At 55.3% G+C, this 13,050-nt stretch overlaps 1 protein-coding gene and 1 long non-coding RNA gene across 3 annotated transcripts in view; one reads left to right on the top strand and one right to left on the bottom strand.

The window, feature by feature from the left end:
• Positions 1-10,459: 10,459 nt before the first annotated feature.
• Positions 10,460-12,583, bottom strand: LOC130834960 (uncharacterized). The gene is made up of 3 exons (XR_009048804.1): positions 11,994-12,583; positions 11,178-11,299; positions 10,460-10,758 (listed from the first exon to the last, which is right to left on the bottom strand). It is a non-coding gene; the product is annotated as an uncharacterized LOC130834960 (long non-coding RNA).
• Positions 12,584-12,801: 218 nt separating this feature from the next.
• The window catches only part of LETM1 (leucine zipper and EF-hand containing transmembrane protein 1), a 30,456-nt gene continuing 30,207 nt past the window's right edge, over positions 12,802-13,050 (top strand). For both annotated transcript variants that reach the window (XM_057705538.1, XM_057705539.1), the window contains exon 1: positions 12,802-13,017. In XM_057705538.1, the coding sequence (XP_057561521.1) occupies positions 12,939-13,017 (79 nt within the window). In that variant the 5' untranslated portion in view covers positions 12,802-12,938. The remainder of the gene's footprint in view (positions 13,018-13,050) is intronic.

Raw genomic sequence — 13,050 nt, forward strand, 5'->3', positions numbered from 1 at the left:
CTTGGGCAGTTAGATTCCTGGGTGGAGAGACGCTCATCTGCAGGTTTACACCCCTGGCAGGTGGGGGAGGGCGGTGGCAGTAGAAGCCCCAAGCCCAGCAGGCGGGCCCAGAGGGCTGCAGGGCACTCAAGGAGGTCAGCAGCTGGGGCGCAACCTTATTTTGGTCTCTTTGAGGCTCTTATCACTCCTCTAAATGAAAAGTCCACACTCAGGAGAGACTGCAGAAGACTAAGAGGCTGGGAGCCTACTCCAGATATAAAGTAGCGACCACAGAGGAGAGGTGTTTCAGACGGCAAAGGCAGCCCTGCTCTGGCCTGTTGGCATTCAGCTGCCCTCTGTCTCAGCTCTCCTGGCTGCCCCCTACCCAGCCTCTCAGGCAGAGGCTGGGGTGGGCGAGGCATTTAGGATCAGGGTATCCCAGGCCTGCCTGCTAGCTCTGGGACCAGCCCGGCAGGCACAGAACAAGGGGTCAAGCAGAGCTGGGAGTCCCCTGGCCACAAGCTGTACAGCCACACCAGCTCTGGCTGCCTGCCTTCCGTTACTGCCCACAGGCGTACAGCTCTAGAAGGCTTGGCATGCCCCATGATCTCTGTGTGGCCCAGGCTGGAGCCCAGCCTACCTCCCTGCTCCCCATCGATGCCGGGCCTGCAGCTCCTGGCCCAGACCTCCCTGTAAGCGCTGCTGCCAAAGGAGCCCCTGAGCCCCTGTTTGGCCTCCCCATCCCCCACCAGGGCCAGGGTCCCCCAGGGGCCAGGCTCATTGCTGTTTCCATGGGGATGTATGCACTCTGACCCCAGCCTTTCTGCATCCCTGGCCAAATAAAGAGGGCTTCCAAGTGGAAACCAGCAGACTCAAGCTGCCCCTCCTCCTGTGCCCCAGGTGGCCCCTGCCTCCAAGGAGGGGAGGGGAGAGGCCCCCCTTCTCAGCCCAGGGCAGGCCCAGAGCCCAGGCCTAGCAGTGGCAGGGGTCTCCCACCCCCAGACCTTCTCAGCAGCCCCTTCCCAGCCCAGACTGCTCTGTTCCCCAGGCTGGAAGCTTGCCTTTCTAAAGGCATAGCTCTGTCTCAGCTCCTGCCCAGCCCAAGGACCACTGCAGTTCACTGGGCCAGCCCACAGGAGCCAGTGAGCTATAAGGTCCCTCAGGTCACGTGGGCCAACTCTCCATTGAGCGGGGGCCCCCTGTCAGGCTGAGAGATGGACGTGGAGACTGAAGCCTTGCTGAGAAGCCCCCCACCCAAGTCCTGGCTGGAAGGCCTGAGCGGAGGCCTTCCCCCTCTTCTCTGCCCACCCCTCTCTCCATCTGCCTCGGGGCTGACCTACGGGAGCCCCTGAGAGGCCTGAGGTGTCTGTCATCACTCTCTGTGGTCACTTCCAGGAGCAAACCACAGCCCAGGACTGTGGTCCAGTCCTGAGGGCAAACTCAGAACCATCCTCCCCGCCTCTCCACCCCTGTCAAAGGCCGCTTCCTGGACATTCCACCCAAGCCAGTCTAGGGCTCACCCCTCCTCAGGATTCTACTTCCTAAAATCCTCCTCTAAGCCAGCCTCCCCGCCCCCCACCCCCACCCCCGCCGCCACACACACATCAGGGCCTTAGTTCAGCTTCTTACTTGGAATTAGGAGGCCGTTTTCAACTCATTGATTCCCTGCCTGCCTTCTCTCCCTTTAGTTCATCCTCTGCACCCAGCCAGGGGAGTTTTTCTAAACCACAGAATTGACCATGTCACCCACCTGCTTAAAACCCTGCTGTGGCTCCCCAGCGCCGCTCATGCAAAGCCCACTCCACAGGGAGACTTGCGTCGTACTTTCAGGAGCAGGGAGGCCATCCAGCTCTGCCTGTCCAGCCCAGCCCTCTCCCCAGAGCTCCTGACTGATAAAGTTGACTCCTCACTGGATGTCACCCCTGGGACTGCCCCATGGACCCACCCCTGGGCAGGTACCAAACTGAACGTCCCCTTCCCATCCCCATGCCAGGTCTCAGTGGGGATGCGACTGTCTCCAGAAGCCTTCCCTGATCCCCTCTCCTGCTGGCTGAGTCTCCAGAGGGCACACACAGCCCATGTTTATCTCCAGGTGTCCGTGCTGCCTGGTGATGGACTGCCCGGCCTCCAGTCCCGGCTCCTCCCGTGCTGGTACCTGAGGACTGCTGATAAAGTAGCGCAGAACAACACACAGTTATTCTCCCACAGTTCTGGAGGCCAGAAGCCTGAAGCCAAGGTGTGTGCAGGGTCACGCTCCCTCAGAAGGCTCTCGGGAAGGATCTCTCTGCCTGTCCCCAGCTCCTGGTGGTGCCCCAGCCCTTGGCGTTCTTTGGTTCGTGTCAGCACCACTCCACTCCCAGGCGGCTCTGTCTTCACAGGGCCTTCTCCCTGCGCCCACTGGTCTGTTTTGTCTCCCTGTAAGGTCACCAGTGATTGGATTAGGGCCCACCTAATGACCCCGTCTTAACCTGAGGACATCTGCAAAGACCCTGTTTCCAAATAAGGGCGCACTCACAGAGCAGGAGTGTATACCTGAACACACCTTTTGGGGGGACACAGTTCCACCCACGGCCCCTCTCTTCCTAGTTGCACGGCCTGGGGCAGGGTGTAAGGCATGTGTATGTGAGATGCTGACGCCAACCGCGCAGCGCCCGCTTCGGGAGGGGAGCCGGGGCAGAGCCCGCCTCTCCGGAGGGGCGCGAGCCCGCACCTGCCGGGCGGCCCTCCTCCGGATCGCGCCGGCGGGGACGGTGGGAGCCGGTGCGGCAGCGCCGGGCGCCCCGGAGTCAGGGACCTCCCGGGACGGCCGGCCGCACTCCCCGCGCCAGGCCGCCGGGCTGGGGGGCGGTTCGCAGATGCGGGTCTCCCGGACGGAAGGAGAGGACACCTGAGAAGGAGAGCAGTGGCGAGAAGACGGGGTGCCTCCCCCTTGCCCTCCACCCCACCCGCGGCCCCCGCACCCCCGTTCTCCGCCGGGACCGCCCAGATCCAGGACCCGCCAGCGCAGGGCCCGCCGCCAGCGCTCCGCACTCATCCAGACTTCGGCTAAAGAAACGTCGTTTCACTATGGACCAAGTCGGGAAAGCCGGGAAGGTTGGGGGGGCGGGGAATAAATTGGGAGATTGGGATTGCCATATACATACTACTAATAAGAAAAAGAAAATCAAATTGTACACTTTAAATGTATGCAGTTTATTGTATGTCGACTATATCTCAATAAAGGTTCTTAAAAAAATAAAGTGGCAAAAGAAAAGAAACGAAACATTGTTTTGTGCTAAAGTAGCACTTCTTTTTCTAATTGTGAAAATCGCAGGAAATTCAAACTCAGAACAGCGGAAAGGAGAAATTGAAAGTTCTTGCTAAGCCCTGGGCCTGTAGCGAGAGATATAAGCTCTGGTAACAGGTTGCGGAGGCTTTGGACCACTTCTGTCCTGGACAGGCGACAGGCTTCACCAGCCTGAGTTGGGGACTGACCAGGAAGAGCGGGAATGGCCACTAGGAGCCACTCTCCTTTCCCCTGCCCCCCAGCTAGACAGATCCTTTTTATTTATTTTACCAGAACAATTTTACATTTACAGAAAAGAGGCAAATATAGTATACAGTTCCTCCTACCTGTTACCCCTAGGGTCAACACCTTACATTTCCACAGCAGCTTTGTCAAAACTAAGAAACCAACACTGGTCCATTACTGTTAAGTAAATCCCAGACTTGAGTCAGAACTCACCAGTTTCCCCACAAATGTACAAGACTCTCTTAAGAAGCAAATGTGGGACTTCCCTGGTGGCACAGTGGTTAAGAATCCGCCTGCCAATGCAGGGGACACGGGTTCTATCCCTGCTCCAGGAAGATCCCACATGCCGCGGAGCAACTAAGCCCGTGGGCCACAACTACTGAGCCTGTGCGCTAGAGCCCATGAGCCACAACTGCTGAGCCTGTGGGCCACAACTACTGAAGCCCGAGCGCCTAGAGCCCGTGCTCCGCAACCAGAGAAGCCACCACAATGAGCAGTCGCACACTACGATGAAGAGTAGCCCCCGCTGAGCCCAACTAGAGAAAGCCCGTGCACAGCAACAAAGACCCAACAGCCTAAATTAATAAATAAATATTTAAAAAAAAAAAAAAAGAGCAAATCTGATTGAGACTTCTGCTGTGGGCTATGATAGAGACTCTGGGACCAGACTGCCCCTCCCACTGTAAACAACTGTAACATGGGCAAAACACACGAGGCCACCGTTTTCAGGTGGTGGGGGAAGGGAAGCGCAGGACTGTGTTTCCCAGGGAAGGGAAGGGAACCTTATGAGGTACCCCCTGGCCTCCCCCCAGCTCTCTACCTCCCCTGGCACAGGGGGACAGAGTCCAAGCGGGGCGGCTGAGGGGCAGTGACGGCGCTGGAATCTGTGGGGAGGGCGCTGGGGAGAGGCCAGTGTGTAGAGGGGAGTCTAAGATGTGTCCCTGACTTTGGCTGGGGCGAGGACCCCAGACGGACCAGAAAAGAACTGCTGGGGAAGCTCTGGCCTGGCCCAAGTGGGGGCCTCGTCAAGCCCTGTGAACGCCCCTGGCTGAGCAGCTGAGAGCCCAGGATCCATGCCTGGGAACTGCGGCTGCATCGTGGAGCAGGACGTCCTCCAGTCGCACCCTGTCTCACTACCTGCTGCGGCACGTTCCATGACCCCAAGTGGTTCAAGAAAACAGTGAGCACGGATCATCGCATGCGACTGCATCGTCAGGAATTCAGGCGTGGGGCAGCTGGAAAATTCCGGCTCAAGTCTCAAGGTCTCCCATGAGGTTGCAGACAGGATGTCACCCAGGGCTGCTGTCATCTAAAGGCTTGACTTGGGGGGACCTCCCCGGTGGCCCCGTGGTTAAGACTCCACTCTTCTGCTGCAGGGAGCACAGGTTCAGTCCCTGGTCGGGGAACTAGGGTCCCACGTACCGTGTGGCACAGCCAAAAATAAATTAAAAGAAAATGAATAAAGGCTTGACTGGGGCTATGGACGAGCCGCTGAGATACTTTCCTCAGGTGGCGCTGGTTGCTGGCCGGAGGCCTCAGCTCCTCCCCCCCCGGGCGTCTCCAGGGGCTGCTTGAGGGTCCTCCCAACGTGGGGGCTCACTTCTGCCAGAGCAGGGACCCAAAGGGGAGGAAGGCAGAAGCTTCCATCTCTGATGATCTGGCCTTGGTTTCAGACGAAGATAACAGAATCTAGAGACTATAATGTATCGTCCGCAACAACCAATGCACGATGAAAAGTCTCTAGGCATTGAAAGACAAGAGAGAACGTGGCCAAAAATCAAGGGAAAAAAGCAGTTGGTAGAAACTACCCCGAGCCCAGTGTTATTAGATTTGACAGATAAAGACTTCAAAGTTGTTTTGAGATCGTCAGTAATTCAAAGAACATATGGTCTAGTGAGTAAAAAGGAATCTCAGAAAAAAATGGAAGCTGGTAAGAAAAAAAAATGAAAATTCTAGAAATGAAAAGTACGTAATTGAAATGACAAAATCACCGAATGGGCTTGACAGAAGAGTGGAGGCGACAGAAGAAAGAGTGAACTTAAAAACAGACCAATAGTAATTATCCAATTACTGAAGAACAGAGAGGAAAACGTTGAAGAAAAGGTCTCGGGCACTGGATGAACAATATTAAAGGATTTAATGTATGTGTGTTGGAATCTGAAAAGGAAAAAAAAGATACAAATGGGACAGAAAAAACAATTTGCCAAAATGATGGTCAAGATTTTTCCAAAGATGACAAAAAAACATTGACTCACACATCCAAGAAGCCCAGTGAGTCCCAAGCAGGATTCAGCCTGCTGGGATGCAAACCACACGTAAGCATTTCAGAATCAAAGCAGAGGGGCAGGCAGTAAGGAAAGAGAGAGCGGCCTTGAACAGTCCAAACAGCACTCTTTTACCCACTTATCCAAAAAAGAAAAGAGCTGTGTGAATACACTGACTTGTCCGGGACCCACCATGAGTGGGGTAGTGGTACAGGGAACACCTGACCAGTGAAAGAGAAGGGCAGATGGAATTTGGATACATGACAGAGGGGTGTGGCCAACTGGGGGAAAGGAGAGACCACTCAAATAAGGAGGCTTGGGAAAATCCTGTGTTATCTGTAGGGTAAGGAAAATAAAGTTGAGCTTGTACCTCACACTACATGCAAAATTTCCTGGAAACTCTAGATGGATCAAGGTCTTAAATAGCAAAAGAAAATCTTTAAGTCTTTTGGTAGAAGATATAAGTGAATACTCTTCTGACCTCAGACTGGGGAAGATTTTGCCAAAAGGGCAGGGGAAAAACCCATTGTCTTCTGCACACCACAACTACTGAAGCCCACATGCCACAGCTACTGAGCCCGAGTGCTGCAACTACTGAAACCCATGCTTCACAACAAAAGAAGCCACCGCAATGAGAAGCTTGTGCACCACAACAAAGAGTAGCCCTCACTCGCCACAACTAGAGAAAGCTTGCAGGCAGCAATGAAGACCCAACACATCCAAAAATAAAAAACCCAAAATAAAATAAAATAAAAGTACATATATGAAAAACTCTAGGACTTCCTAGCTGGCACAGTGGTTAAGAATCTGCCTGCCAATGCAGGGGACATGGGTTCGAGCCCTGCTCTGGGAAGATTCCACATGCCGTGGAGCAGCTGAGCCCGTGAGCCACAACTATTAAGCCCATGTGCCACAGTTATTGAAGCCCAAGCGCCTGGAGCCCGTGCTCTGTAACAGGGGGAGCCACTACAATGAGGAGCCCGTGCACCACAGTGAAGAGTAGTCCCCGCGCGCATCAACTAGAGAAAGCCCGTGTGCAGCAACGAAGACCCAACGCAGCCAATCAATAAATTAAAGAAAGAAAGAAAGAAAGAAAGAAAGAAAGAAAGACTCTAGCTCAGAAAAAACAAAAAACAAAAACCTGTTAGCTATCAAAGGAAAGATGCGACTGTACTAAAATGAAGAACTTCTGTTCATCAAAGGACGTCAAGAACATCCAAAACAAGCTTGAAGAAGAACAAGCCCTTGCACCAAAACGAAGAGTAGCCCACACTTGCCACAACTAGAGACAGCCCACTAGCAGCAACGAAGACCCAATGGAGAGAAAACAAACAAACAAACAAACAAACAAACAAACAAAAGAACAAGCCAGAGGTCTGACGGCACATTTCGAGCCAAGTTATAAGCCATAGTAATTAAAACCACTTGGTATTGGCTCAAGTATCAAAAAGACCAAGCCACAGAATAGAGTCCCATGCACACATGGCCACCTGATTTGTAACAGAAGTGCCACTGTAATTCAGTGGGATAGATTAGTTATTGCTTCTGTGACATATTCTTGTAAAGTTAGTGGCTTAAAACCACCCAAATTTATCATCGTAAAGTTCTGTAGGTCAGAAATCTGGCACAGGGGCTAAAATCAAGGCGTCCGCAGGGCTGCATTGCTTTCTGGAGGGTCTAGGAGAGGATTCGTTTCCTGGCCTTTTCCAGCTTCCAGAGGCTGCTTGCATTCCTGGGCGCCAGGCCCCTTCCTCCACCTTCCAAGCCAACAATAGCTTCTTGAGCCCCTCTCACACTGTGTCACTCTGGTCTCCTCCTCTGTGGTCAGACCTCCCTCTGCCCCTCACTTCTGCCTCCCTCTTCCATTTCTGAGGATGCTTATGGTTACATTGGGCCCAGCTGGATAATCCAGAACAAACTCCCATCTGACGAGCCTTCCTATAATCCCTTTTTCTGCAAAACCCCCTTTTCTGTGTAAAGTAGCACAACCACAAGTTCCAGAATTAGAATGGAATGTGGACATCTTTGGGGACCGTTATTCTGCCTACAGAAGGGGAAGGAAGATGGTCTTTTCAGTAAACGGTGCTGGGTCCACACTGTATGCACAGGGGAAAATAATCCGATCCCTGCCCCACGACACACAGAACAAACACGGACCGTTCCAAGTTATCAGAAGCCTAAGTGGGAAAGAGAGAACAATGAAGTTTCTAGAATAAAACATGAGAATATCTTCAGGACCTTGGGGTAGCAAAGATTTCTTTCATCACAAAAAGCATTCACCAAGAAAGATATTAAAGGATTAAAATCAAGAACTTCTCTTCATCAAAATACACTATTAGGATCTGAAAAGGTAATCCTGAATGGGAGAAAATGCTTGAAATACACATAACCTAAGGGCCCAGATGCAGAATATACGAAGAACTCTTACTAATCAAAAAGAAAAAGGCAGCTGACCCAATGGAGAAATGCACAAAAAACTAGCCTTACACGGGCGCTCCATGAAACACGAGGTCCCAATGTTCAAAGGCCTGTGAAAAAGTGCCTCAACATTCTTAGTCATGAAAGGAATGCAAAACGAAGCCACCCTCTGCCGCCGCTTGGGGAGTGATTCCCACCACAGTAAGCACAGCACCAGGACCTGCCCGCGGGATGCGGCCTGGTGCTGCGCTCCCGCTCAGCGGGTGGCTGGGTGAGCGGATAGGAAGTCTTTGGAAACCATCTGTCAGCTTACTCATGTTGAACGTAAGCACACCCTCTGAGCAGCAATTCTGCTATCAAAGGCGTACGTGTGTGCAGCAAAGCCAGGTGCGAGAACATAAATGGCAACATTAGGCGTCATGGCCGCAAGTGGCGGGTCCACCGCCATAGTGTTGACACACGCACGGTGGTGCGTTCACATGATGGACGTCGCACAAGTGGTGAGAAACAGCAACCTGACGTCACCCACAACGCCGAGGAGGCTCACAGATGCAGCACTAAGGGAAAGCAGGCAGGCTGCAAAAGAGGACACGCTATTTGGTTCCATTTATATAAAATGAAAGGGCAGGCAAAAGTGATTTTTGAGGTGGAGGTGGTCGTGGAGGTTCTCTCTGAGAAGGGGTGGCGTCGGAGGGGGTGTGGAGGCCTCTGGGGGGCTGGCAGCCTTCTGCTTTGATTGGGGTGGGGGCTGCTTGGGTGTGTGCACCACGGAAAAACGCTTCAGGCGGTACCCTTGGGACTTGGCCACCTCGCTCCACACACACCCCCGTAAAATTAATTTTACTTTTAATTTTAATTAAAAGTAAAATCAAAACTATTCATTTTAACGGTTTGCAGAAAAGTTTCCCAGTATTCTGCTGTGAAGAGGCAGGGAGAGGGTGGGGTGTTGCCGTGGGGAGCCCAGTAGCTGTAGGCACAACCCCAGTCCCTTTGTAACAGGGAGAGGCTAAATTGCACTTCACGTTGGATCTGTTTCTTTGACGTTTGCTTTTCCTTACATTTGTTATTGTAATTGTACATAGCGGACTGCCCCCAGGAATCCTACCCACCTGTGAATGGCTGCAGGAAAGAAGAAATGAACACATCCTTTCCCTGAGACGAATCATCCCAGGAGATGTATTATAAGACTGATATCACGTGTTATTTTACCTCCCAGCCACCCCTGATACTATAAAAGAAACTGGCATCCACACCCTGGCAAGATGGTTTTTTGGAGACACTGGTCTGCCATCTTCTCAGCCTGCTGGCTTTCCAAATAAAGTTGTGTTCCTCGCCTCAGCACCTTGTCTCACATGCTTGGCCTGTCGTGTGGTGAGCAGAGCACTGGACTTGGTAACACCATGGACCCCGTCCTTCGGTTCTCAAACTCAAATGCATGTCCCTCCTGTATCCAGCCCCTCAGCCACCATCTTGCTTGAACAGGGTGTTTCGTGCACGTGCACAGCTGAGGCTGCTGAAGGAAGGCACACCTTTCCCCCAGTGCTCAAAGGCACCTGGCCCCCTCCCCAAGGACCTTGCCCTCCAGCTTCACCTCAGGCTCTTCTCCCGGGCTCACACCCTAGCCCTTGCCTTAGCACACAGGTGCAAGCCATGCCCACCACCCCTGTTGTAAGCATCCCTCTCTTGCCAGCTCACTTGCTCCAGTACCCAACTCCAAACTCCCTTCAGGCCCAGCAGGCTACACAGGCTGGTGATCCTGCTACCTTCCACTGTCCCAAGCCACCACCACCTCCTCCTTACTTCCCCTCCTCCCCAGTCTGAGCTTCCAGATCAAGCCTTACATAAAGCCACTCTCCTGCACACACCTTGACTCCACTGTCCCTCTCTTCCTTCATTACACCTCTGGACAAAACCCCAGCTTGGTCCTATTCAGCTCTGCCTGCCCTGCACCTGGGCGTGGCTGGAGCACAGTACACAATCCTGCCCAGTCCTCCTCTGGTACCCTGACTCCTAACCTGATTCCCTAAGCTGATCTCTAACCTGAACCCCTAACTGGATCCCTAACCTCACGTGGTCTCTAAATTGACTCCTTAACCCCACCTCTAACCTCCCCACCCTCCCTACCAGGGGCATCTGTGCTGCCTGGACCATTGTAGCTTGCTTCTCTCGACGCTGTCATTTGTGTAAATGCTCAGCGACTGTGGAAGTTTATGGAGAATATGTGGGGAGCCCAGTGAAGAGGAAAAGGAAGCACCCCAGGAAAGAGAGGAGAACAGAAAAAGGCGGAGAGAGTTCATGATTTTATTTGTTAAAAATTCTTTTAGAGTTATTATTTATTTTATACTTATTTATCTTTGGCTGTGTTGGGCCTTCGTTGCTGTGCGCGGGATTTCTCTAGCTGTGGCTGCTCTTCCTTGTGGTGCACAGGCTTCTCAATGCAATGGCTTCCCTTGCTGTGGAGCGCAGGCTCTAGACGCGTGGGCTTCAGTAGTGGTGCGCGGGCTTAGTTGCTCCACGGCATGTGCGAGCTTCCCGGACCAGGGCTCGAACCCGTGTCCCCTTCATTGGCAGGCGGATTCTTAACCCCTGCACCTCCAGGGAAGTCCCGAGAGGTCATGATTTTAAAACAAGCTTGCTGCACCATGATTCTGCGTTCCTGTACTGCATTCTTCTTGTGTGAAGGGATGCAGGGCAGGAAGGCAGCCATTCATCTGGCAATAAGGGCGTGCAAGGCAAGCCCCAGCAGGATACCAGATTTCTACGTGTTTCTTTACACTTATTTTTATAGACTTGAAATGACTACAACAAGCATATGTTCCAATAAGCAGGAAACACAAGTTATTGGGTTTTTTTTTTAAGTTATTGATTGTTGAAAAATGAGTTTCTCTAAAACTCCACCCTGCCCAGGGTGCAGAAAGCATCAGAGATGGTGCCCAGAAGCCCCAGACACAGCACCCCCAAGCCTGTACGAAGACCCTACTCTTGGTTTCTCCTCCCCACCTCACCTGGCTGGGCCAGGGGTGAGCCATTCCAAGGGCAGTGAGCAGCGTTGCTATTCAGAGTCCTGCACGCAGACACTGGGTGGTCGCTGCCTCCTGCTCCGCCCTGTCTCCGGCCGGCTGGAACCCTGAAGCATCATCAGGGACCAGCTTTGATTCGTGTCCCCTCTGTAGGGCCTCCCTCTCCGCCCCTCGAAAGCTCTGAAACACAGCCCTCAGGAGCTCAGGTTCAATATCAGTTACCAGCAGGAGCTCAGGTTCAATATCAGTTACCAGTGCTCAGACAAGCATACTCCTACACTTTGGGCATTAAAAGGCCAGTCTTGCCCAACCCTGAGTGCCTGCTGGCCCTGGCTCAGGCCTAGCCCTGGGTGGGGGGAGGGGGAACAAGGACTATCCTTCCTTGTGACCTTCCCCGCTCCTGAGGCATGGGTAGGATTCTGCCTTTATGGTCTGCTGGCAGTGGAGGCCTGGGTTTCAGGTACCTGTGAGCTTAGATTAACCTTGCATTTTAAGTCTATAGCGAGCCCTGCCCAGGGCCAATACAGGCACTTCCCGTCACCTTCCAAGTGCCCCGCGCTGACCAGCACCACCCTCTCCCACCCAAGGTGGGGACTCTAGGCCCATCCCAGCCCAGGAGCTGGCAGTTCTGGCTCAGGGAGGATCAGGAACACCACCCCAGGCAGGCTACTTCCTCCAGATAGTGAGGGCTACGTGCTGGGGGAGCCTCCTAGGGAGCCTGCCACCCAAGCAGCCCCTGAAGACTGGGGCGCCTGCTGCGACCAGCAGCTCCCACTCCCGCACCACAGGGAAGATACTCACTGACTGTCTGTGCACCGCAGGACCTCGGCAACAAGTGCGAACTAGACAGACAGGCAGATGGGGCGAGTAGGCCGAAAAAGACCTTCCGGGCGCAGGAGGGCCGGAGAGGGGCAAAGGCTGGGGGTGGGAAGCAGGGCAGGGAGTCCCGGGGAAGGACGGAGGTGCAGGCCGCTGGGAGTGACCCGCTGGGGAGGCGACGCTGGGCCCCAGCCCGCCTTCCCTGCATCACCTCATCGTCCCCCCACGACCTGCCGGCCGCATCTGAGGGAAGGGGAAGGTGGGGCTCCAAGGTCACGGCTGCCCGGTCCTCCCCGCCAGCGAACGGGCGCTGCAGCGAGCGGTCAGCGGGCCGGACCCGCGGGCGCGGCGCCCAGCTCTGCCCTGGGGGCGCCGCCCGGTGCCAGACAGGCCCGGCCGCCGACGCCCCTCAGCCCCCGGCGGGGCCCGGCCCCAGACGTCCCGGAGGCACCTGCGGCGCCAGTCCCGCCGCACGCGGACCCCACGCAGCAGCCACCGCCCGCACGTGGCGGGGGGGGCAGCACGCATGCGCCGCCCGCTCCGCGAAGGCCCTGCGGCCGGCGAGCTGGCAAGAGCGCCGCGCGGCCAGCCGCGACCCAGAAGGCAGCGCGCTGCAGGGGCGGCCGCCCGGGGCACGCCGGGACGGGGCGCGGCCGCGGCCGCGGGGCACGCCGGGACGGGCAGTCCGCGGCGGCGCGGGCCCGCCCCTCACCTGGCCGGCGCCGGACGCCCGAGGGGCCCAATGGGAGCGGCTGCCCGGCCGCCCCGCCCCGCGCCGCCAGACGTCTGTGCCGGGACATGGCCGCCGCCGGTGCCGGCTCCTGGAGCTGAGCGCCCGCCGCCTACAGGCAACCGCCGTCCTCAGCCGTCCGCGGGCGGGCCGAGGAGTCGCGGCCGCCGCGGGGGAGGAGCCGCCGCGCCGGGCACATGGCGTCCATCTTACTGAGGAGCTGCCGCGGCCGGGGGCCCGCCCGCCTCCCGCCGCCCCGCGCCGCCGTGCCGCGGGGTAAGCGGCCGGCGCTCGCCGACGGCGCGGGGC

Source organism: Hippopotamus amphibius, chromosome 13 (assembly GCF_030028045.1).
Source record: "Hippopotamus amphibius kiboko isolate mHipAmp2 chromosome 13, mHipAmp2.hap2, whole genome shotgun sequence".
Classification (NCBI taxonomy): domain Eukaryota; kingdom Metazoa; phylum Chordata; class Mammalia; order Artiodactyla; family Hippopotamidae; genus Hippopotamus; species Hippopotamus amphibius.